The sequence below is a fragment of the Echinops telfairi genome, unplaced genomic scaffold, assembly GCF_000313985.2.
Source record: "Echinops telfairi isolate 266 unplaced genomic scaffold, ASM31398v2 ScPeMD7_7468;HRSCAF=8506_0, whole genome shotgun sequence".
NCBI lineage: Eukaryota > Metazoa > Chordata > Mammalia > Afrosoricida > Tenrecidae > Echinops > Echinops telfairi.
The window spans coordinates 96,216,717-96,240,535 of NW_022111369.1; the positions used below are offsets into that span (position 1 = coordinate 96,216,717).

Below are 23,819 nucleotides of genomic sequence, written 5' to 3' on the forward strand. Positions count from 1 at the left end.
ACCTCCTGCTCACCCTTTGCCCTCATCCTGGTGTCTCAGGATGAGGATGTCCCAGGATACGATTCCCGCTCCCCCACCCCCCAGCCTGCCCCGCCTCTCCTCTACACACAACCTTTCCCAGCCCTTCAAGGGGGAGTGGAAATCACACACCCCTCGTAAAATTGTCCACGGCACCAAGCTTGAGGTGAAATCTTGGTCTTGTGGTCTTGTACACTTTTCATTTAGCACTTATTGGCTTCTCACCACAAGGTCAGTGGTTCAAACCCACCAGCTGCTTCTCGGGAGAAAGGCGAGGCTGTAAAAGGCCTTCTCTGTGTGTGGACCTCAATGAACTTCTATGTGAGTTAGTGAGCTCTCTTGTGGGTTAGGGCAGGATACCGGGATTCTGGCATGAGGGGGCTCCTGGCTGTGGCCTGAGAGGAGCAGGACGTGACGAAAGGCACTGGTGGAGTGTCTACAGTGATCTAGTTCTGGCGCACTTGAAGGGCCTCGTGGCTGTGTCTCTCTTGATAGCGCTTTATCAATGGAAGTCAGCGATGTCAAGATGAATTTACTGACGTGTGTGTGGCGGGTTGACGTGACCAAACCCAAGCCAAACCTCTGCTGTTCCTTCGACTCTGCAGGGCGGAGTAGAACTGCTGCAGAGGATTTCCAAGGTTATAATCTTTATGGAAGCAGACTGCCTCATCTTTGTCCTCTGGAGCAACTGGTGGGTTTGAACTGCTGACCTCTCAGGTAGCAGCCAAGCACCTACTCACTGTGCTTTCTGGGCTCCTTCAGTGGGTGCCAACAACAGGCTGCTGATGTTTAAGTGTGGCATGGTGCCTGGCAGGGCACTTGGTGTGCACCTACTGTGTGCAAAGTGTTGTCCATGGGACAGCTGCCCACAAGGAGTTCACCGTCTTGGGATGATCCAGAGTTGGGCTAAGACCCCCATTGTTAATATGGCACACATAGTAACAAGGGCCCTGTAGGTCAGGGAGAAATTCATTGGGAGCAGGGGCTTGAGGAAGGTTCCTGATGGCTCTGGCCTGTGGACCAGGGAGGGGCGGGCCGGATGTCAGCCGTGGAGACAAACAGGATGGTGTTGTAGACATACATAAGACAGGGTCAGAGGTGGCAACATGCTGACCTTATTGGGGAAGTTCAGATCTTCTGGTCTCCAGCTGGTGACTCAGAGTGGGGCATCAGGGGCTGTCTGTTAGCCCCCGCTTCCTGTTGATAGAGTGCTGGGGGCCACACCAGCTGGGACATAGCGCCTCATCTTAGGTTTGCTATCTCCCTCGGGCCTTGAGAGGCTGGGGGAGAGGATGGCCTATTGAGGTTGAACAGATGGTTTGGGGGACTGTCGGTTGTGTAACAGGACAGGGTGACGGGCACCTGAGGATGGAGGACCCTGAGAGGGTGGCTGGTCATGTACGCCTTGCACCATGCCAGGCATGTAATACTTAATAGGTACTTGTGAAAGAGAGGGAGGGAGGGTAGATGGGAAAGGAGAAGTGGGAGAAGGAAGGAAGGAAGGGAGGGAGGGAGGGAGGGAGAGAGACTTTGGGTGCTCAGTTAATTGTATAGAAAAGATGGAAGGGAGAAATGAAAGAGGGGGGGCCGGAGACAGAGGGAAAGAAGGACAGAGGAAGGAATGATGGTTAGTTCATTTGCTGCCCCCTGCGCCCCTCTCCCCATCCTAGTGGAAGCCAGCTCTACTCTTCTGGAGACGCCCCTTCCCAACCTCTCCCCAGACCCACGGGGGTCCTGACAGAGCTTGGGATGAGCATCCACCTGCTCCCACATGTGTCCGGTGGCCTGGCCAGTGTCCTGGTTCCAGCTGCAGTGGGTTATGTAAGTCATTGAGCTCTGCCTCTCAGAAGTTCATGTGTCCTCTTGGGCAAATGGTCCCCAACCTTGCTTTCCCCGGACACCCCACTGGAACTGGACCTGCCTCTCCCCTCAGTTACAAAGAGGGTAACGTGAGATGGCGAGTGTGTGTCTTAAAGCCCCGGACTCTTCGCAGAGCACTGTGATGCTTTTGGAGAGGGGTTATTCCTCCTCCTTGCCTGGCTTTGGGAAATTCCTTCTGCAGGTCCCCAGGGCCTTGGCCGTGCTTCTGCAGAGGCAGACCACGACGTGTCAGCTGCCGGCTGTCAACTCAATGCCATTGGACATTCACACTGATGGGTGCAGATTGACAAGACCTGCTTGTTGGGCTGTCTGCAGACCCCAGGACCAAAGCAGTATTAGAGATGGCAAGGATGGGGGCTTCCTTTCCTCTAGCCTGCTCCAATTTGCTTTTCAATTTACTCCAGTCTGGTTCGTGGGCCCCGAGGTCAGTCAGTCCCCTTTCCTCGTCCCCAGCAACTTCCAGGGTGTTTGCAGGCTGCCCACTCTCTCCCTAGGCAGCCTCCATCTCCCCGCTCCTCTGCAGATCGGATCGCCCTTATCATTCACCTCCTGACTTTGAGCTCTTCGTTCTGCCAGCCCATCCCGTCTTCCAGAGTGGTACTGCCCCTCCCTCTTCAGACGTTTCCCTGGTCTCCAAAGCTGCCTGCTGACCACCCCACTTTCCTCATTTGTGAGTGTTTTGAATAAGCGCCTTTCTTTCAAAAAAAAGTTTCCTGTGGTGAAAATATACATAACAAAACATATGCCATCTCAACAATTTACACGGCACCTTTCAGCTCCTTGGATTGCATTCTTTGTTGTCCTGTGCATCCCTTCTCCTCTCTGGATACCCTTCTCCAAATCTGTCCTCCACCGCTCACATAAGCTCCGGGCACCCTTTCCCCTCCCGCACACCCCTGGGCCCACTGGGGACTGCCGCTTGCTCCGTGTTGGCTCAGCACATCGAAAGGGCTACCTGACAACGTCTGTCTTTTCATTTCTGACGTGCATGGCACAGCATCCATCTCCAAGATTTGTCCCCTGGGGACCGCATTCTGCTTCGTGGCTGAGTCTTCTAAGCCACCCTTTCCTTTCATTTTCATTTTAGTCCAACAGTCTGCAGCAGAACATACACCCATCCTCCATCCATTTCTACATGTACCACCTGGTCACGCTGCTTACATTCTTCCCACTGTTGCCCCCATTCTTACTGTCACCACCCAGGGTGCCTCTACAATTCTGACTTAGACTCAGGGGCCCCCAAACCAAAAGCAGGTCACTGTTGACTCCCAGGGTCGGCAGGCAATGTGGCACACCTGTTAGCTCAAGTCCAAAAGAACTAGAAGTCATACAAGCAGATGCGAAGCACAGCAACTCCCCACAGCATCTATTTCTGTGTTAAGTAGGCCACATACCCGCGAGGAAACATCGCTGGGGCTGTCATTGAGAGAAGGGGTTGCCCTCCACCCAAATTTTCCCATCATGGAATTGATTCCATTATATCTGATCACTTCGTGGGGGAGACCTCAGCTGCAGACTGGGAATCCTGGCCCAGCCAAGGGGACACAAAACCTAGCTCTCATCCCCATTGTCTCATGCTTCGGCCTAAACTTATTGTCACCCAAAGCCCTTCTTACTGTCTCTAGACCCACCTTTGCAGACGGGTTTTCTATTTCTCCATGTCCTGCCTCCTGTGCTTCAAGTTAATGGAACCCATCCAAGATCTCTCTCACAGGGCTTCCACACGTGGGGCCTTCGTGTAGCCCGAAATGGAAAGATTTCTTTTCTCAGAGATCCCAAGCTGCCCCCTACCACCTCCCTTCAGAGTTACTTCCCAGGAGCCTTGCTTCCAGCCTGGAGTTAGTTACCCTGGAGCAGGAGCGGGCACCTCCGTTTTGAGTCTCCCCATGCACCTGGTGCAAAGGCCTGGACATAGTTACATGCAGTGAGTGCATCGAGAAGGGGACCGTGTGAATACTTGACTTGAAACGCTGCGGGTGTAAAACCAGGACATCGCTTCCCTCCATACCTTTGTCTTCATCTGCACAACAGTCTCATCCATTTCTCTCCCCAGGTCACCTCCTCTCCATTTTTCTCCCGCGGCCTTCCGACTTTCCACATATAGATCGGGATCTTCTCCAGGCAGTCCGTCACATCGCCTCTCAATACAATCGAGGAGATTCATGGACCGCGAGGCATCTCCCTTCTCCCTTCTTCCTTCTTTCTTCCACACGGGCGTTTTATTGCATCAGGTTTATGGCTCGAGGAAAACGGGCAGACGCTGTGGCGGGGAGCTCACTTGGTTATAAAGCGCTGCTTTCTGTGACTGGATCCCAGCCTGGGTCACGGTGTGTCAGAATGTTTGCTGGGCTTTCGCTCCTCTCCTGACTGGACTTTCGGCTGGCTCCAAGGGTTATTTGTCACCCACAGCCGACTCCCGTGCAAAGGAAATTAGCGCGCTTCTTTGGCTCTGCTGGAAATCTTACCATCCTGGATAATCCTGACAAAACAACAACTCGCAGTCTCCTTTTGTCTGATAGTTAAGCCTGCGGAAACTCCTAGGCACTCGGCGGAATCCAATAGGGCATCACATCTTTGGCGTTTAGACAGTCCCATCTTCGTCTTCATCTTTTTCCTTTTTGACACCTTCCTAATTCCTTTCTTTAATCCTGGCAACCATTCATCACGACTCTATGGAACTGCCCCTGTGGGTTTCCGAGACTGTGAATCTTAAGGGGAGTAAAAGCCTCATCTTTCTCCCAGAGTGGCTGGTGGTTTCGAACTGCCGGCCTTGCCGTCAGCCGCCCAACACACTAGGTCACCAGGGCTCCCTGGCTAGCTGGTAGGGAATCAGTCCGCCTGCCTCATGGCTGCCTTATGCACGATGGCTGAACTGCGCTCAGGCCTGCACTGTGCCCGTGGTTTGTAGCAGATCTGACCGCTACTTTTATTGGTTGGTTTTTTGAAAGCGCACTGCCAGATTATTCTTCCTCTTCTGTCTGAGCCTGGAAGCTCTACTGAAACCAGATCAGCATGAGAGCAACCTGCAAGCCACCTCTGACTGGTGGACCGGTGGGGACTCACCTGGGTTTCCTACATGGAAAGTGAGAATTGTGCCACTAGATGACCGCTGTCATTGGGCAGGCGGTAGAATCCTCATGGTATCCATAGAGAGACAGGTGCTCTTGAGTGGTTGAGCCCTCTTTCTGTTCACCGAATAAGAAGCGAGTGTGTAGCGCTACATCACTGAACTTCGGGTCAGCTGTACTGGGAACGTTGGGTTTTGACCCGAGCCACACTCATGTTGGGGCAGCAGATGGCTGGTGGCACCAGAGATGTCACCGCTGACCTAGATCCAACCACAACTTGAGCTGATCAAGACACGTCCAGGCTTGGACTTCTAGATTCCTTCCCAGACTTGGGCACAGTCTAGAAATGGAGCAGATGTGGCATAAGGAACCCTAGATAGGTGACCATATCCTGGAGGGACAGTCAGGACACCTGACGGCAGTTGTCCACCGTGGCCCAAGCTGGTCCCAGCAGAAGCACCATGGAAGTGAGGGCATGAACCAGCCTTCCTCCACTGCCCCACCCTCGCCCACCACACCCACCACCACAGGCCAGTCCTAGGCAGCCTATGGCCTGATAGTGAATGGGGGACGTTTGCAGAGGGAAAGGGTAGGCTGAAGGTGTGAACCCAGCTATGATCATGAGGAAGGCGGCAGTGGATTGTACCTGTCAATAGGTGAGTCCTCTACCTTCACTCTGGCCCCTTTCTTCAGAAAATGCCCATAACTTGAAAAGGGACCCCCCCCCCCAGATCTGTATCCCACCGTGCAGAGCTGACTGCTGTTAACCTTTTAATGGGCAGCCTTTCAGCTCTTTTCCTGTGTCCATGTTTATAAAAAACAAGTTTCCTCGTGTGTGGCTGTTTTACATTTTCCTTTGTATCCAGGTGAATGTACATCCAGTGAATGCACACATGCCAAGTGGAGAGGTCAGCACATTTCAAATAAAGGCAGCCCAGGGTAGCTGCCGCCCAGATCAAACTGTAGGGCATTCGCTGCTCCCTGCTAGCTTCACATCCCCTTCCAGACTCAACATGTTCCCCTCTCCCTGCCCCGAGATTCCCAAGGTTCCTGCGATTCTGCCTCTGTGTGTTGGGTTGATAACTGGGTCTTTTTCGTACTCAGCAGTAAGTAGTGAACCCTTTCAGTGCTGCTGCATTGACCACCCTCCCCATCACGTGTAGAACGACTACCTCGGACTCCACGCTATCAGAAGTCAACATCTGTTGGCTTTTAAGCTTCAGAGCTACTGCATCACTCCCCACTATTGAGGAACCCCCGTGGTGTTGGGGTGGTTACGTGTTGGGCTACTAACTGCAAGGTCAGCAGTTCAAAGCCACTAGCTGCTCCAAGGGAGGAAGAGGAGGCTCTCTACGAGTGAAAGAGTCACAGTGTTGGAAACCCTCAGGGGCAGTTCCACCCTGCCCTATAGGGTCGCGAGGAGTTGGAACTGCCTCAGTGGCAGTGAGTTTGGGGGTTTCTTTGCCACCCCCCCTTCTCAGATAGGCTAGTTGTGTGATGAGGGTCAGCGATGAAAAGGAAGGCCGTCCACGAGAGGGATGGCCACAGGGGTGGGCTCAAACATAACAATAGGGAGGCTGGTGACAAGGGAGCAGGCAGTCTTCTGTTCTGTTGTACACTGGGTCAGTATGGGTCAATGACTGTCTGAGATACATCAATGCTCTGGTCACAGCAAGGGGCTCCAACACACCCATGGTTGTGAGGGTGGGCCGGCATGCTCATGCTTCATACCATTATACACGGGGTCCCCAAGGATGGGAGCTGCTGGCTCGAAGGCAACCAACAACAATGACCCTCGTGTGATCGCTCCGATGGCTCGTACCGTCACGACTGTGGTTGTGACCGTTGTGTGCCGTCGAGTGGAGTCCATCTCAGCGTAACTGACCAGGGCTCTAGAGGAGAGAGGACACGGCGTCCTGTTCCCAACACAGGCTGCCACCTGGGACACCCCATGGCGCCATTCTACCCTGTCCTGTAGGGCTGCGGCCTGTCGCTGTGACATTAGTGCTATGAGCGGCAGTAAAGCTACATTAAGTTTCCACTCAGAGCGCCCATGCTGTGGGCCAGGTATTGCGTGAGGCATTTAACTCATGGAGGATTAATTTCCGGCACACGTTTGATGGGACGCTTTTTATGTGCCGGGCCCTGAGCCCGGCTGCTTTGCATATGCAATTCCATTTCCTCCTCGCAACAGCCGTGGGACGCAGGCGGAGATGGCGCCGCTGTACAGCCTCGGTCAATACGGCGGAGGGATGACCAGTGAGCCTCGGGGAACATGCTGGGATGGAAATCCGGGCCTTTTCAGGTTTTGTGTTTTCCCGCTCACCAGCCTCATCCGCTGAATGAAGGAACGATTGAGGGAAGAAGGGAGTCCTTCGTTCTGCTACACTGATGTACTCATTTTCAGGAAGCGCGTGCCTCGAGTTATGGGGTGAGAAGGCACCCTTTCTTTCATTTAAATGCCCGGACATAGAGCTCGCTGTCTACATGGTGTTTGCATCTTCTGCCCTCAGCATCCACTCGGGTCCTTTCTGATGTCAGTAACAAACCCTGCCCTACAGGATGCCAAACTCCCTGGATGCCCATGGTTTGGCCATGGTGACGGCATAAATGCAAACTACATGCCAGGTACTGGGCGACACCTTGCTTTCATGATCTCATTTAATCCTTCCACCAGCTCTATGAAGTAGTTCCTTTAATGCGGCCCCCCCCTGCCGCATTTTGCAGACCAAGGTGCTAGGTTCAGCAAGAGATGGGTTGCTGCGCTCAAGACCACCCAACTGAAAATGACAGGGCAGGGGGTTGGCATCCAGGCCCATCTGAGCCCCGGGGCATCCATTGTCCTCCAAGTCTTCTTAGATCCCCGCCTTCAGAACGTCCTCTCTTTTTCAAACGGTCAGCCTGGTCATGTGTTTAGCAATCCATTCTTTCCGCTACTATCTATAGTGGTTCTGACTGTCATTGGGTTGTCTTTCAGCAGTAGAAAAGGGCGCACACTGTGATATCGGCAGCCTCAGCTCGTGGACTTCTCCCCAGGAGGGTTTTAGTGCTGTTGGTACAAGTTCAGTCTTCTGGCAGCAAATTGGACAAGCTCATGCTATCATTTTACCAGGGCCTGTCCAACCCGGGGTGAGGATGAAGGCGGTGGTGATGGACAAACTGACCATCAAGGAAAGCAAGCTCAGTGTTGTCTAATTTTAAGGCTTCTGGTCCTTGGGGGATCTGTCGCCAGATGAGGACCTTGCTCACTTTCCCCAAAGTCAGTCAATTCTCTCTGGTCACCCACACAAGCATTTTGCCAATGCCACCATGCCATTTATAGACTTACCCATCCGAGATGCAGAACTGGGCGCTGTCATCCCCTTAAACACACCCACAATCCCATGGTTTCTCTGTAAACACTGCTCATTCCTTCCCCGGGATGGCATAGGCACCCTGGTCCCAGCACACGAGTACCCACACAACCTTGCTGTGGTCTGCGCGAATCCGGAGACGGCGTTGAGCTCGGTCTGGTGAAGTGGGTGGAGGTTGACAGAGCAGCTGGTCAGTTCATCCGTTTGTTTCATCTCCATTGCAATCCCCCTGGGGGTTCCATCCCTTATCCCCCTCTTCTGCCCTTAGTTTCCTGTGCCTCACCCTTCAGAACTGCGGTGCCCTGGGCTGAAGCTGCCTTGTGATCTTAAGTGGTTGTTCAGTCCAATGAGTGCGTAGCTCGCTGTGGCTGTTGTTTCCCTTGGCGACTTGTCTAGTGCAGCGGTTCTCAACCTGTGGGTCGTGACCCCTTTGGGGGTTGAACGAGCCTTTCACTGGGGTCATAACAGTAGCAAAATGACAGTTAAGAAGTAGCAACAAAAAAAATGTTATGGTTGGGGGGTCACCCCAACATGAGGAACTGTGAAAGGGTCGTGGCATTAGGAAGAACCTGAGAACCACCGGTCTAGTGGTTCAAACCCAACAGCAGATGAGGCTGGCTGCTCCGGTGAGGATTTACAGCCTCCGAAACTCTCACCAGAGTCGCTGTGATCAGAATCAACTCAATGAGGACAGCAGTGGGTTTGGTTTAGTTTATTGTTTGGCTTGAACTTGACCCACTGGGGGAGTTCAGTTCCAGACCCAAAGGATGGCAAAGGCCTAAGTCTCCAGGGTTCCGCCAGTCTCTCTCCCTCCGACCAGGAAGGCCTGTGAGGCCAACAGTTTGTGCAAAGGGCAATTTCACTCCTCAGTCCTGCCGAGAGCCGGTGGAGAGAAAATAAGAGCAGGGAAGACGAAGGGCAGAAGCAAATTAGCCTTGCTGAGTAAAAGAGGAGCCAGCACAGACGGAGGAGAAGCAGCCCGCAGCAGCAGGCTCAGCTGGAGAGACCTCCATCCTGTGAGCGGGAGCTCGGGGCCAAGTGGGCCTTTAGGGAAGACTTCTAGGTTCTCTTCCAGAGAGACCCACTGGGGGAGCCGTGTGGATCACGATCGTTTGAAATCTTGGCAGATGGCAGTAAGAGCTCTGTTTGCTTGGATAATTAAAAAGGTGATGGATTTGCATGGCTGATCGCGAGCTCTCTGCTCCACAGATGACTGCCTGTGGGAGCCGTGGCGTATCTGCACCTGACTCAAGGGCCAGGGGGGATGGAGCCAAGGACCTGATGCTACAAATACTGCACGCTCATCTTGAGTTGCATGTCTGACTTAAGCACCTCAGCCCTCTTGTGGGACTGCCCATCCCAGCAGGGAGATAATGTTATTCAGACAGGCAAGGCCGGAGTCTGCTCACGAGTACAGCACAGAGATGGTTCTCTCTCCTGGCATGGGGCAGACACAGTTCCCTTTATTACTGTGATCATTAATCACTGATACCTTTAGAGTGGATCAGGAGCCCTGGGGGTAGCAAGTTAGGTGTTGAACTGCTAACTGCAAGCTTGGCAGTTCGAATCCTTCAGCTGCGCCTTGGGAGAAAGAGGAGGTTTTTTGACTACCAAGGTTTACAGCCTCAGAAACCCCCTGGGGCTGCTCTACCCTGCCATGAAGGGTCTCTGAGAGTCCGAATGAACACATGGCGATGACTGTGTGTGTGTTTGTAGCTTGGTATTTTGTTTTGTTCTGTTTCACATGCACTGCCCTGGAGAATCCTTAGGGCACTCTTGCCAGGAGAAAGGGGAAGGGACAGGAGCACGGAGAAGCCGCATGCTCATGGAGAAGTGTTTTAACTTCCAGGAGCCGCGGTTTCCTGCTCTCTACCAGAGGGTTGCAGTACCCACCTTGGGAAGAGGATTAAGTGGCTCAGGGAAGTGAAACACCAAGTCCGCTGTGGACACCGCCTAGGCTCTGAGAAGATGGCCACTCGTGTCATTGGTGCTGATGCTGGTCATTCATGGCTCCTATAGAGAAGAGGCTACCGCAGCCAAGCGCAGGGGAGACTCACGCTGTGCACAGGGGTTGCACCTTCTTCTATCAAAATCCTAGGTACCACGGGGTGCCTACGAAGGGGGCTCTGTCTCTGCCTGCTGGGTCCCCTTTCATTACAGGAACAATCCACTTAAATGCACTCAGTAACCAGCCCCTTGCACCAACTCTGATTAGGGGGGTTGGAGTGGGTTTTGGGGCAAACAACCCGCCCATATGAATAAGAAGCTCACACAAACAACTTTGCCCAGCGTGCTGAGGAAGCAAGTGCAGGGAGGGGCTTTTTGGTTTGCAGACATTGTGCAATACCTGGGTTACTTGCCTTTTATGGTAGAATCACCAGGCATTTCTTCCGAGGTGCCTCTGCGTGGACTTAAACCAACTGTCCCCGGAGCAGGCCCACCCCCACCCCAGGGGGACCGGGGTGGGCATGAGAAGTTAAGAACTGAGAGATCTGCTGGAGGGGGGTGGGGGACACTATAGGAGTTTCAGGGTCTTTTTTGGCTTTCTCTTGGAGACCAGGGGTAGATGAGCCACAGCGGTCTGATAGCTTCCGAAGTGGATCTGATTGGATTGTGTGTGTACTCTCTGTTGGCTGTTGACGGCAGCCTAGCTCACACAACAGAACAAAAGCAGGGGTCCTTTATAAAAGATTCACATTGTTATCAGATCTTGAAATCAGAGGTAGACCTGCCATTCTGTGCCCCAGGTGAAGTGTCGCACTTCTGTGAAGGCTGGGGACACAGACCACACCCAGCATCTCCCAAGCCCCAGCAGCCTGGCTGGCAAAGGCAGGCCTCAGATGCCGGCTGATTTTAGTGGCCCATCCTGTGCACACACACGGTGCCCGAAACAAGACAGAATCGCCCTCCCCCGCCGCCCAACCTCCCAGCAGCCTCTAGATCTCCAGCAAGGTTGGACCAGCCCAGCATGGGCAAGAGAGCTTCCACCCTCCCGATAGGTAGTGATGTTTAAAACCACAGGCTATCTTCCTCCCCCGAGAGGTGAGAGGGCGTTCTGGTCCATGGGCGCCCCGATGGAAGGAAACCCTTTATTCTGTTTTCACCCTTTCATTTCTTCCTCTTCATCAGCCCGAGAAGGACCAAAAGGCACACTCGGAGAGGGGACACTGGGAAGCCAGGGAGAAGGGAGGACGGGTGGGGGTGGAGCGGGAGGGGAATACCAGGAGGGGAGGGATAGAAATAGATATTCAGCCAGACCTGTGCTAAGCAGAACTCCAGTTAACCAAGACTGGCAGAGAATTTCACGTCGCCCCCAGCTACTCTCGTTCACATTATCAACTCTTCCAATTACCTGAAATCTCACTTCACTTGAGTTCCAGCACATCCCCCGAGGCCGCCAAAGAATCAAAGTCTGCCTGTCTGAAGTCGTCCTGGAGAGGCACCGCCTTGGAGAGGCTGAGAAAGACGGAACATTGAAACAAAACAACCCCCAAGCGTCATCTCGGAGGACGGGTTGTTTTGTTTCATCGCGAGCCCCCCACTTGAAATGGCCGAAATGTGACTTACGCATTACAGAGGCGAACTCCGCCGATAGAGACACACAGGCGATTATGTAGTCGGAGAAAGGGGTGCAGGCGAGGACAGGAGAGTCTGGCGCCCAGGCGGGTAGGGTGTTTGGGTGGCTGGGGGTCACTTCAGGCTGACATAGCAGCTGTGGTTGACTCCACAGAGCATGGTGTTCTCTAGAAGCTCAAACAAGAGTCTGCAGCAGTCAGACTCTGGATCTGCAGCCTGCCCTCCTGTGGGACGCCCCTGGCTGGCTCAAACACCTAATGGAGTCAGCTGTGAACCAAAAGGCAGAGGTTCTGCTTTGCCCAGAGGCACTTGGAAGAAAGTACCTGGTGATCTGCTTCCAAAACATCAGCCATCGCCAACCTATGCTGCCTATTTCTGCTCAGACACAGATGGCCCCGCCATGAGTCGGAACTGGTTACAGGCAGGCCTGGCTTAGTTGGTGAACCGTAAGCTTCTCAGAGTGAAGGTGGAGCACGGAGCTGCCTTCCCCGTCGTAAAGAGGCCCAGCCTCAGAGACCCGCAGGGTGAACGGTCTACCCTGTTCTGCAGGCTCCCCACGAGAACAGGAGCCCAGGATGGGAGAGGGAGCAGCTGGAGATGAAGGTGGCGAGGCGGGCGGAGGCCAGCTACTGAAGGACTCTGGCTTGTGGTCTCCGGAAAGCGTCAGAAAGCTTCTTGAGCTGAGGCACCTGATGTGTGCTCATCAAAGGTGTTGTTTGGGCCAGACAGGGAGGGAGACAAGAGGGAGCTACTGTGCTGGTCCCAGCCATAAAGGCATAGATAGCAAACCGGCTCTGAAAACCCACCAGTACTGGCTGCCCCATGCTGACTCAGAGAGACCCCACGGGCATCAGAAGAGAGCTGCGCTCTGTAGGTTTTCTCTCTCTCGTCTTTTTACATTCACTTTCTAAGCGGTCCTGCCTTCTGAGCGTTGTCTTCCCTTTTGAGCCCAGGGGAGCGTGGACTCTGAGTAGTGAGTACCTCCCCTGTGTTACTGTCCACGTTAATGTCCTGCCTATTGTTTGGCTGAGTGTTGAACCCTGGGGGTGGCTAAGGGTCGTAGCCTCAGGGCCTCCACTACTCTGACCAACCAGTAAGCCTTCCTTTTATCTTATGGTTTTCATCCTTGTTCCTCGTTTTCCTTCCACTCCATCCGTTCTTGTTAGGTGTTGCCCAGTGGGTTCTGACTCATCGTGACCCTAGGAACCATAGAACACAACACAGCCCAGTGCTGCTCCAGCCTCGCCATTCTTGTTACGTCTGAGCCCATTGTTGCAGCCACGCTGTCCAGCCAGCTCATCAAGGGTCTTCCTCTACTTTGCCGCCTTCTATCTAGGACCTTCTATTGCGACCCCTTTCAGAGCAATGGGTCCTGGTAGTCGGGCACCATCTAGTTCTTCTGGTCTCAGAGTCATGGCGGCTTAGGCTCGCATTGGACCCATTGTCTCCATGTATCTTGGATGGTCTTGAACTTGTTTCTGCTCAAGATGGGGCGAGACCACTAGCGGTGCTTTGGATGGTCACTCCCAAGCTTTTAAAAAAGATCCCAATTGCTACTCACCAAAGTAGAGGGTAAAGTGATGTCTTTGTGGATTATATAAAGCCAATTGACCTGGGTGTCTCCGGCAATCTGTTTCTAGTAGCTGAATTTTTGAAAGCTGACTGGCAACCCTTTCTTTTGAGAACCTTCTGGGTAGACTCAATTCTCTTACCTTTTGGTTAGCAGCCTTGTTTACACCTCTCAAGGGACAAGTTTTCTGAATCCTTCCTGAATGGGAATCCCACAGCCAGATGTGAAGCCTTTCTGGTGCTTCAGGCCTTGTCCCTGCAGCTGCAAGTGAGAGCCAGCCCAGTCCAGTGGGCAGAGATGGCCAGGAGTCATTGTTTGACCGAGAGGGCCACTTGACAGTGCCAGGGTCCCCCTGGCTTCCTGGCTGCCAGCATCTCTGTTGCCACGATCTAGTTGTAAAGCCATCCAAATAGTAATGTAGTATGTCAGATAGTCGTTTAATTATTATGATCTTCCTTGTAGCAATTATGATTTGCTTTATTGGAGATAACAGCAAACGGGGAGATAAAAACCACTCAGTCATGAAAATGGAGGGCTGGGCTTCTTAAGACAACAGGGACCAGCCAACTGCCTCCGGGGTGTCTTGTGTGAATGTCTGCGAATTTATGTCGGCGAGTGAGGTATGTGCCCCGCTTTAAAAATATAATGGAAATGCAATTCAAGAGAAATCTATTTCTGAGAGGATAATAAAAGTATTTCATGCTATCTACTCTATATGCATGGCGCCCACCAAAAAAAAAAAAATCAGCTGTGTTTTTAGAGTTCATTCAATTCGCATGTTGCCACTGACGTTAGCTGACTTGTGTTTGTGTGTGTGTGTCCTGTTTTCAATGAGTAGGTGTCTTCAACCGGTTCCTGGGAAAATTCCATTGATTTTTTCATGCCATTTTTCATGGTCTTTTTGAAGTCTCTCTATCTAACTAGCCCCCATGGGTGTACCTGTGGCTGTGGCACTGCATCGAATTCTCGAGGCTCTGCTGGCATCGGTTCAGACTCATAGCAACCCTGTGTGCACCAGAAAGAAACACTGTCCAGTCCTGCACCTTCCTCACGATTGTGCTTCCGTTTGAGCCCATTGGTGCAGCCACTGTGTCCGTCCAGTCTTCGAGAGCCTTCCTCTTTCCCTGCCCCTCTGTGTTATTTATCATGTGTGACGTCCTTCTCTCGGGGCTCGTCTCTCCTACAACATGCCCAAAATACATGTGAAAGTCGGACATCGATCAAACAAGACCCATGGAGAATCAGGGCATTTCAGTGGTGGTGCCGGCAGCCAATCTGGAAAGTACCGCGGGCTGAACACACACGTCGGCCCTGGGGGAAGGACAGCCAGAATGCTCTTCAGAAGCAAGGATGGCGAGACTTCATCTCAACGTGCTTTGGACATGTTGTCAGGAGAGACCAGTCCCTGGAGAAGGACATCTTGTTTGATCAAGGAGCGGGACAGCGAAAAAGAGGAAGACTCTCGAGGAGATGGGCTGACATCGTGGCTACAACAAAGGAAGCATGGAGAGGCTGGCACAGGATCAGGCTGTGTTTCCATTTGCCGTCTGTTTGGCTTAAGGCCGCTATGGGTCGGCACTGACTCGAAGGACCTCACAGCCCCCACAACATCAGCAACCTTGCTGACTGGGGGATCCGTGAAGGTAGAGCCCATCGGATCTGTGGATGAATTAAACGGGGCCTGGAAGCGAGGAAGGAGAGGAGTGGATGGCCCCCAGGCTTTGCTTGGTCCATGTTGTTGTTGTTGTTGTTGTTGTTAGGTGCCATTGTGTCCACACTCGTAGCAACCCTGTGCCCAACAGAATGAAACGCTGCCCCGTTCTCCTCCATCCTCCTTTGTTCCCATGCTCGAATCCGTTGTCATAGCCACGGAGCCGGTCCATCGCCTTGCTCGCTGCCCGTCTGCTTTTCCAAGCAGGATATGTCCTTCTCCAGGGACTCGTCTCTCCTGACAACATGTCCAAAGCACGTGAGCCTTGCCTATTAGCATAGGGTCCCCTAGGGACTGACGATGGCACCTAGCAACTACGATGACGACATTAGCATAGCAGGAATCCCTAGTGGTGCAGTGCTTAAGCATAGGACTGTTCACAGCAAGGCTGGTGGGCAAGACCACCGGTCCTTCTGAGCGAGAGAGGTGGCCGTCCACTTCTGTGAAGATGTACAGCCTCAGAAATGCCCTACAGAGTCGATGGGCATCTCTGGGAGTGGGAACCCTCTTAATGGTGGGATGGGCATTGGTGAGAAGCAGAGCCCATTGCCTTCCAAGCGCCCTGTCACCCCGCTGAGTGGGGTGGGCAGAGCAGGCATTAATTAATCTGAGCTGAGCCTCCGTGCTAGAGAAGGAGATAATTGTTTCCATTACATAATGGCCTTTATTCGGCTGCCTCTTACACCTACTCACCTCTCAAAACTCAGTTCTGGCATCAGCTCCCGTGGGAAGCCTGCCTTCCCGCCGGCACCTGGCCCCAAACCCTGCCCAGCCTCTCTCGATGCCTTCCGGGAAATACTCGTTGAATGAGGAAGTACGTGCTCCGTGTGCCTTAGAATCGATGCGTTTGAGTTGTGGGGCTGCAGAATAAGATCGAAAGTACGATGGACTGCTAAAAAGACAAACTTGTCTGTATTGGGAGACGTAAGGCTAGGGCGCTCTTGAGAGGCCAGGACGGAGAGACTTCGTCTTACATACTTGGGACATAGCATCAGGACACCGGTCCCTGGAGAAGGACCTTGTGTTTGGTACAGTGGAGGGGCAGCGAAGCAGAGGAAGGCCCTCAAAGGGATGGATTGACACCATGGCTGCAACAGGAGGCTCGGGCATCAGAACAGTGGTGAAGACAGCACAGGACTATGGCCATGGTTCGTTCTATTGTGCAGGTGTCGCTTCGGGCCGGAGCCTCAATGACACCTAACGACATCATGGCAGTCTGCAACCAGCAGGTGTAGATAGTGTGCACCTCTGTCCACCCAAAGAGACCATGCTCATTCCCCTGCATGAAGCACAATCTGACATGTCCTTCTTCTCCAGCTTTCTGTGCCCATTGTTCTGGTTTGTTTGCTTGGTGTTGGTTTGTTTTGGATTATTTTTTTTGGTGGGGGTGGGGCTGTTATTTTATAAGTGAAGCTTATAGTGGAACCCGTTTCTCAACCTAGACCAGCCTCATGACCCAGCACTGGGGACATGCTGTTAGAGGATAGATATGCTGGCCGTCAGGAGCCTTGCTCTTTGCAGCTGGGCGGGTCCCTGGAGTTAGGTGGGAGGTGGCTCCCAGCTCCGTACTCTCTAATCATCGTAAAGGGCCTTTGTCCTAAGGAGGCTTTGGGAATAGACACCCAAGGGTTTTGCAATTGTTCGCGTTGCAGTGGGATTTTAATATTGCCTCAGCCGTTTGAGGAGCCAGCACCCGAGGGAATGCTGAGTTCTCTGGACGGTCTGTGTTAGACAAGGGCTAGGGGTTGGCCCTACTTCCTAAGCCAGGGAGACCACATCAAAACGACTGTCCAGTAAAGCCCAGGTTCCGCCGGCAAGGCCTTGAGACCCAAGCTGATTCAGATGAGGGAGACTTCGGGGAATCTGAAAGGAAATGCAGTGACCATGACCATATGTCCCAGAGCACTGGTGGCCTAGTGGACTCCATGCCGGGCTGCGAACCACAAGGTCGGCAGTTCGAAACCACTCCAGCCACTCCATGGGAGAAAGACAAGGCTTCTTGCACCCGGAAAGATTCACGGCCTCAGAAACCCAAAGGGGGAAGTTCTACCCTGCCCTCTGGGCCAGCTTGATGGTAGTGGGTGTTAAGTCTCCGGGTGTCCTGGTTGTCTGACCCGATCGCAGGCACAAACTTTCCTTGGGACGAGGCTCCTCGTTATCTGGATGCTTTTGTAGGAAGCACCCTGCTTGCTACTGAGACATATGAACCCCACTGCCATCGAGTCCATGCTGACTCATAGTGACCCTAGAGGGCAGGGCAGGACTGCTCAAGGGCTTCCCGAGACTGACACTCTTCACAGGAGTCAAAAGCTTCGTCTTTGTCTTGAGGAGCGGCTGGTGGTTTTAAGCTCCTGACCTTGAAACCTGACACTTACTGAACTCAGCACACCACCAAGGCTCCTCTCTGAGCCATGCAAATTATAAAAATTCCAGCGGGACTGAGATGGGGCTCCAGAGAAACTATTGTGAGTTAGGCTACCCTACAGTCCAGAAAGGAAATTAGATTGAAGTCCAAGGAGGAAAGGAGAACTGGAAATACAGGGAAGGGGCACGGATTTGCCCTGTATGAGTGGCTCCGTTACAGACAAGGCTTCAGCCAGAGCCCTCTCCACCGGGCGGCCGCCCCAAAGCCCCTCTCATCTGTGTACAGTGTCTGGAACTGTCGTCGCGGTCATTGGAAGCCCCTGAGCGGGCTCTGCCCCAAACAAGGCTGGTAGCTGCTGTCCAGTTGGCCCCAGCTCATGGTGACTTTGTTAGAGTCCCTTGTTGAGGCGATTGACTGTGTCCACCCATCTCATTGACAGGATCCCCCGCTTTCCCAACAGCCCTCTGCTTCACCAGCATGATGCGCTTTGTCTAGCGATTGGTCTTCCTGAAGGAGTGCCCGTAGTAAGAGACCCCAAGTGTCACTATCCTTGCTTCGAAAGAACATTCTGATTGTGTTTTCTCTTTTAAGCGTGGTTTGCTTGTCTCTCCTCCTGAACATCGCTGGCATGTTCAATATCTTTCTTCAACGTCATCGTCCGAAGATATTGATTCTGTCAACCTTTGCCATCGTGCAGCTGTTGCATGCCCGTGGGGCGATTGAGAAGACCGTGGCGTAGGTCACGCATGCGTTCATCCTCTGAGTGACAATCCTAGCTGCTGGGAGTGAGTGAGTGATGCCTTTGGTGGGAGGCTGACGTCCCTCCACCCATTCCCCCCTCGGTGATGTCATCGGATGGTGGTATTGAAATTGTTGGTTACCCCCTCCTTCATCCTCCCAGGAGAAAACAGAGAAATTGATCCGGTGGCTGCAGCCCTGGGCTAGAGACAGCAAGGCTGTGAGGCCCGTGCAGGCCCAGGCAGTGTTTGGGTTCTCTTGTTCACAGAGTTGCTGCCTGTGTTAGTCTGGGTAGACTAGAGAAACAAATTCATAGACACTCATATGTGTATAAGAAAGAGGTTTATATACCAGAGCAATCGAATATTGAGAAAACATCCCAGCCCAGGCCAGATCAAGTCCATACCTCCGATATTAGCTCATATGTCGGATACCAATCGATAAAGTCCTCTTCAGACTCACAAAACACATGCAATGATGCAGAATGCAAGAAGATCATAAGCCAGTGGGTGGGAAGTCCTGTGGATCCAGTGATATTGTAAGCATCTCAGTGCTGGCAGGGGTCTCCATGTGGCTCTTCCAGCTCAGGGCACTAGCTTGGTTCCATGTGTCTTATCAGCTGCAATGTCTCTCAGGGAGTGAGCAGAGAGAGAGAGAAGTGTCTGCTGCCTCCAAGGAGGAAGACAGGAGTTCCCAGAATCCTCAGGAGAAGGCCAGGCCCACACAGAGGCCTCATTGGCTATGACCTGATTGACAGACGAGACTCCACCCCCTCACTCTTAATCCTCTCAAATGGACAAACGCTTGTAGAACTCCCACACTACCTAACACTACCACCAGGAAGTACGTGTTTGCTTGGCTCTTTCTTTCTCTGGGCTTCTCCTCACATCCTGATGGTGCATGATTAACCGCTGCTGGACCTACCTTAGGGAGCCCTGGTGGTGTAGTGCTGAGAGGCTGCTGGTTTGAACCCACCAGCTTCCCCAATGGAGAAAGGGGGGCCAGCCTCCTTCCATAAGGATGACAGCATTGGAAACCCTTCGGGAGCAGTTGCCCTCTGCTCTGTAGGGTTCTGATGAGTCGGAATCGATGGCAAGGCAGTGAGTTTGGGTTCAGACCTACCTCTGGAGAGAGACTGGTGGTCCCTGGGGTCCACCTCCGCCATCATCTTCTTCCACCGTCCTCCTTCAGAATATCACAGCGAGCCTGTCTCTCCATTCTCCTCGGTACTTCCTCAGCCCTGACCAGGAGTCACATCCTCTGGTTCTGCAGAGCAGCCACCTGAGGAGGGTCTTCAGTGGGCTTTCCTTCCCTTTCTGTGGTTTGCTTCCGGTCTGGCGGGATGGGAAACAGGACATGCTGGCAGCAGCCATCACAGCGTCCAGTGATGACCGTACAGAATAATGAGAAACCTCATGTCTTCCTCCCGCCCACCCCCAACCAGGGTCACCAATTGCTATCTTCCTGAGGCTGCATAGATGGGTTTGGGGCCTGATGTAGGAAAACACAGTCCCTGTTTGCACCAGTTTAAGACATCTCCTCCATCAAAGGCTATACCCATGCACGCCACCAGAATGACCCTGGGAGCTGGCCTGGCCTTTGACCAGTTGGCTTTGTGGACTGCCAGCCGGTCCCTCTGTGTCTCCAAATAATTTCACGTGGGTTCAGTTCTTGAGCTGTTGAGAAGCTTGAGTTCTCTAGCACCTGTCCTTTCCAACTCAGAAATGGAGAAGAATCATGGTGGCCTGTCTCACCATGCCGGTTCCCCATTTCGGCTACCAGAGATCCCCCCCAGGGCGTCTGGGCTGTTGTTGTTGTTAGGTGCCATCGAGGTGCCTCCAGCTCATAGTGGCCCTGTACACAACAGAACGGAAACGCTGCCTGATCCCGCGCCATCCTCACAACCGGTCTTATGCACGAGTCCATTATTGCAGCCCCTGTGTCCACCCATCTTATCTTGGGCCTTCTTCTTTTGTGCTGCCCCTCTGCTTTACCAAGCAGGATGTCCTTCTCCGGGGACTGGTCTCTCCTGATATCTAAAGTACATGAGATGAAGTCTCACCATCCTTGCCTCTAGGGAGCATTCTGGCTGTGCGTCTTCCAAGACAGATTTGTGTGTTCTTTGGACAGTCCATAGTACTTTGAATATTCTTCGCTAGCACCACAATGCAAACACATCGACTCTTCTTTGGTCTTCCTTATTCAATGTCTAACTTTCATGGGCACATGAAGCAATTGAAAACCACAGCTTAGGTCAGGCACATCTTAGTCCTCAAAGTAAACTTCTCAAGGTAACCTCCTTGCATCTCAACACTTTAAAAGGTCTTGTGCAGCAGATTTATTCAATGCAGTGTGCTGTTTGCTCTCTCGCCTGCGCTTCCATGAGCACTGATTGTGGATCAAAGCAAGATGAAATTCTTCCCAACCTCAGTCTTTTCTCCACTTATCACAGTGTTACTAGTTGTGAGGACTCTTGTTTTCTTACATGGAGTAGTTGTTATTCAAACTGAAGGCTGCAACACTGTTCCCTTTCTGGGACCCCATTGTTATCTGAAATATCAATGGCATAGCTTTGAGCATGACAGCAACATACAAGTCACAACTCTATGACAAACTGACTGACAAATGGTGTGATAGTCGGAGGAGACTAGCAGAACCAGTCCAGGGATGTTCACAAATGTATAGGAAAGAACTTTATATCAAAGAACAATTGTATATTGAGAAAACATCCCAGCCCAGTGCAGACTCAAGTCTATAGGTCTGATATTAGCCCATAGGTCCAACACCAGCCTATATATTCCTCTTCAGACTCATGCAGCCATGCAATCATGCCAAATGCAGGAAGATCACAGGCAGTGGATGGAAAGTCTTGTGGATCCAGTGGCCGTGGAAGCATCTCAGCCCCGGCAAGGGTCTTCACGTGACTCCTCAACAGGAAGGAGAAGCAGAGAGGAGGAGGCCCTCCTCCAAGGACAGAAAGAGAGGAGGTTCCCAGAATCTTCATGAGAAGGCCATGTCCACCCGGAGGCATCATCAGGCTATGACCTGATTGACAGGCTAGACTCCACCCCCTTACTCTGTTTATCAAGTGGACATGAAATTATTTAACTACCACAAATGGTGAGGCTCTGGGCTGGAGCGCAGGAATCTGGGTTTGTTACAGGTGTCATGGGTGATTTAGCACTGCAGTTCCCAGAGTTCCCCTTGCAGGGGTGGGGTGGGAAGATAGGTAACAAGGAAGGCCTAACATACAACTCTTCCCACCTCCAGCCAGAGCAGGTCCACCTTGAGTGATCTGACCGATACATGTCCATCACTGTTGTGGCTGTGGACTAGACTAGACGGGGCAGGAGGAAGTGCCTCCCAGCCCCAGCCCCTACCCTTTTCAGGGGTGGCTTCCTTCTCTGAACCAAATGCACTTGCTTCTTACCCTTTGAGGGCCTTACCGCAGTCCTGATGGCGTAATTGGATAGAGGTTGAGCCACTATAACCACAAGATCAGCAGTTTGAAGCCATTGCTTGCTCTGAGGGGGAACGATGAGGCTTTCTACTCCCATAAAGAGTTACAGTCTCAGAAACCCACGGCAGCAGTTCTACTCTGTCCTATGGGGTTGCGATGAGCTGGACTCGACTCGATGGCAATGAGCTTGTGTTTGGGGTGCTTATAAATGTTCAATGCTTACACCCTCAGATGAACCTCACTGCCAAGGGTCAGCCCACAGGACCCAGGATGCAGGTTTCACCAGAGCTCTCTTTGCCCGAGTCTCTGTCAGGGACTGTGGAGCCTGGTGCTGCCCTCGGCAGTTTCCCCAACCAGATGCAGACCCACTCCTCCCATGGACCCCATTTGTTTCCCAGGGCTGCTGCAATGGGGGATCACAGCTGGATACCCCCAAACAGCAGCAGTGTGCACTCTCTCAGTTCTTGAAGCCAGTTGCCCAGACTCGAGGTGCTGGCCATACTGTGATCTCTTTGAAGGCTTGAGGAGAGGCTCTGCCTTCACCCGGCTGTCCCTGTGCCCCTGGACACCTCACACCCACCTCCGCTGCTGTCCTCACTGTCTCTCCCCTTCTGGGTGTGCAAATCATTTGCACTCAACTACTCCAAAGGTTGGTGGTTCATCCCCACCCAGTCGCTCTGCAGCAGAGAGACTTGGCACCCTACATCTCTGTAAATAGGGTATCCGGGAAATCCCTGTGGGCCATATCTACACCGAATTGCCCTGACGGTGATGAGTTTGGCTTGGTTTTGAGGTCTCTCGCTCTGTCTCTCTGGGTCTCTTCTCTTCTCATGCGGACTTATATTGATTTAAGGGACTGGTGTTGGTGCTTCGGAAGGATCTCTGCTGGCAGCATGGTTACGTGTTGGGCTGCTCACTGCAAGGTCAACTGCTCCGAGGGGAAAGATGAAGCTTTCTACTCACATAAAGAGTGACCGTCTCGGAAAGTCACAGGGGCCATTCCACCCTGTCCTATCCGGTCTCTGAGTCAGAATCCACTTGATAGCAGTCCGTTTGGTTTCTGATTTTGGTGAGGCACTGTAGGAGAAAGATGAGGCTTTCTAGTCCCGTAAAGAGTTACCATTTTAGACACCCACACGGGCCGTTCAACCTGTCCTATAGGGTTGCTATGAGTTGGAATCTATTTGATGGCAGTGAGTGAGTGAGTGCTAGCGTGGTGGCAGATTCATTGTATTGCTAACCTCAAGGTCAGTGGTTCCAAGCCACTAGCCACTCAGCAGGTGAAAGATGAGGCTGTTTTCTTTTGTCAGGATTCACTGTCCTGGGGACCCTGTCTAGGATCCAAAGGGTTAGAACTGTCTTGCTGGCAATGGGTTTGGGTTTGGTTTTATATTCAATTAGAAGCCACCTGATGCTAGTTCTCCAGTGACAACATCTTCAAAGACATTCACAGGGACCAGGGCTTATGGCTCCCACCATCCTTCGGAGGAGCCCCACCTAGGGTAGACCTAACAGATTGTTCCTCACAGTCGAAGAAGGCTGGCTCCCTGTGGCCAGGCCATGGTGAGGGGTGACTCTTGCCTTGGTCGCCATCAGTAGCCCAGCTACCACCTCTCGCCTTGTCCCCCGACACTTATCCTGCCTGGACACCGTGGAGGTTTCTGTCCCCAAACTCTGTGAATCTTTAGGGCCTCGGGTTTCCAGCAGATACCTTGATGGGACAAAAGTTGCTCTCTTGGTGCCAGCCGATCCTAAGCAGTGACAGCCCAGACGGCTGACCACGGGGACAGAATGGAGGGGACAGGAGCAGATCTGTTCAATTGTGTGTAGATGATATCTTCCCCACCCCACCCCTACGCCTTCCCCACAGGAAATTTCAGTGTCTCCCTTAGGACCCTGCGGTTGAAGTTTTTGGCGGCTCTTTCCCTTGATAGTTACTCTGGGTGGGGTGTGTGGGTGGGGTGGCGCCCGAGAAGCCACCGTGTCAGCAGACCGTTTTATGCCTCTGTAAAAAGAATGTCCGTCTCAAAGACGCAGGGTGTTTGTCCGTCTCAAAGACGCAGGGTGTTTGAGGCGTCT

The 23,819-nt window shown here is 52.6% G+C and overlaps 1 protein-coding gene across 1 annotated transcript in view; it reads left to right on the forward strand.

The window, feature by feature from the left end:
• The first annotated feature begins 1,972 nt into the window (after positions 1 to 1,972).
• Positions 1,973 to 23,819, forward strand: part of CCDC149 (coiled-coil domain containing 149) — a 110,840-nt gene continuing 88,993 nt past the window's right edge. Inside the window, exons 1-2 of the mRNA XM_030888571.2 lie at positions 1,973 to 1,979; positions 2,493 to 2,569. Coding sequence (XP_030744431.2) covers positions 1,973 to 1,979; positions 2,493 to 2,569 — 84 coding nt within the window. The remainder of the gene's footprint in view (positions 1,980 to 2,492; positions 2,570 to 23,819) is intronic.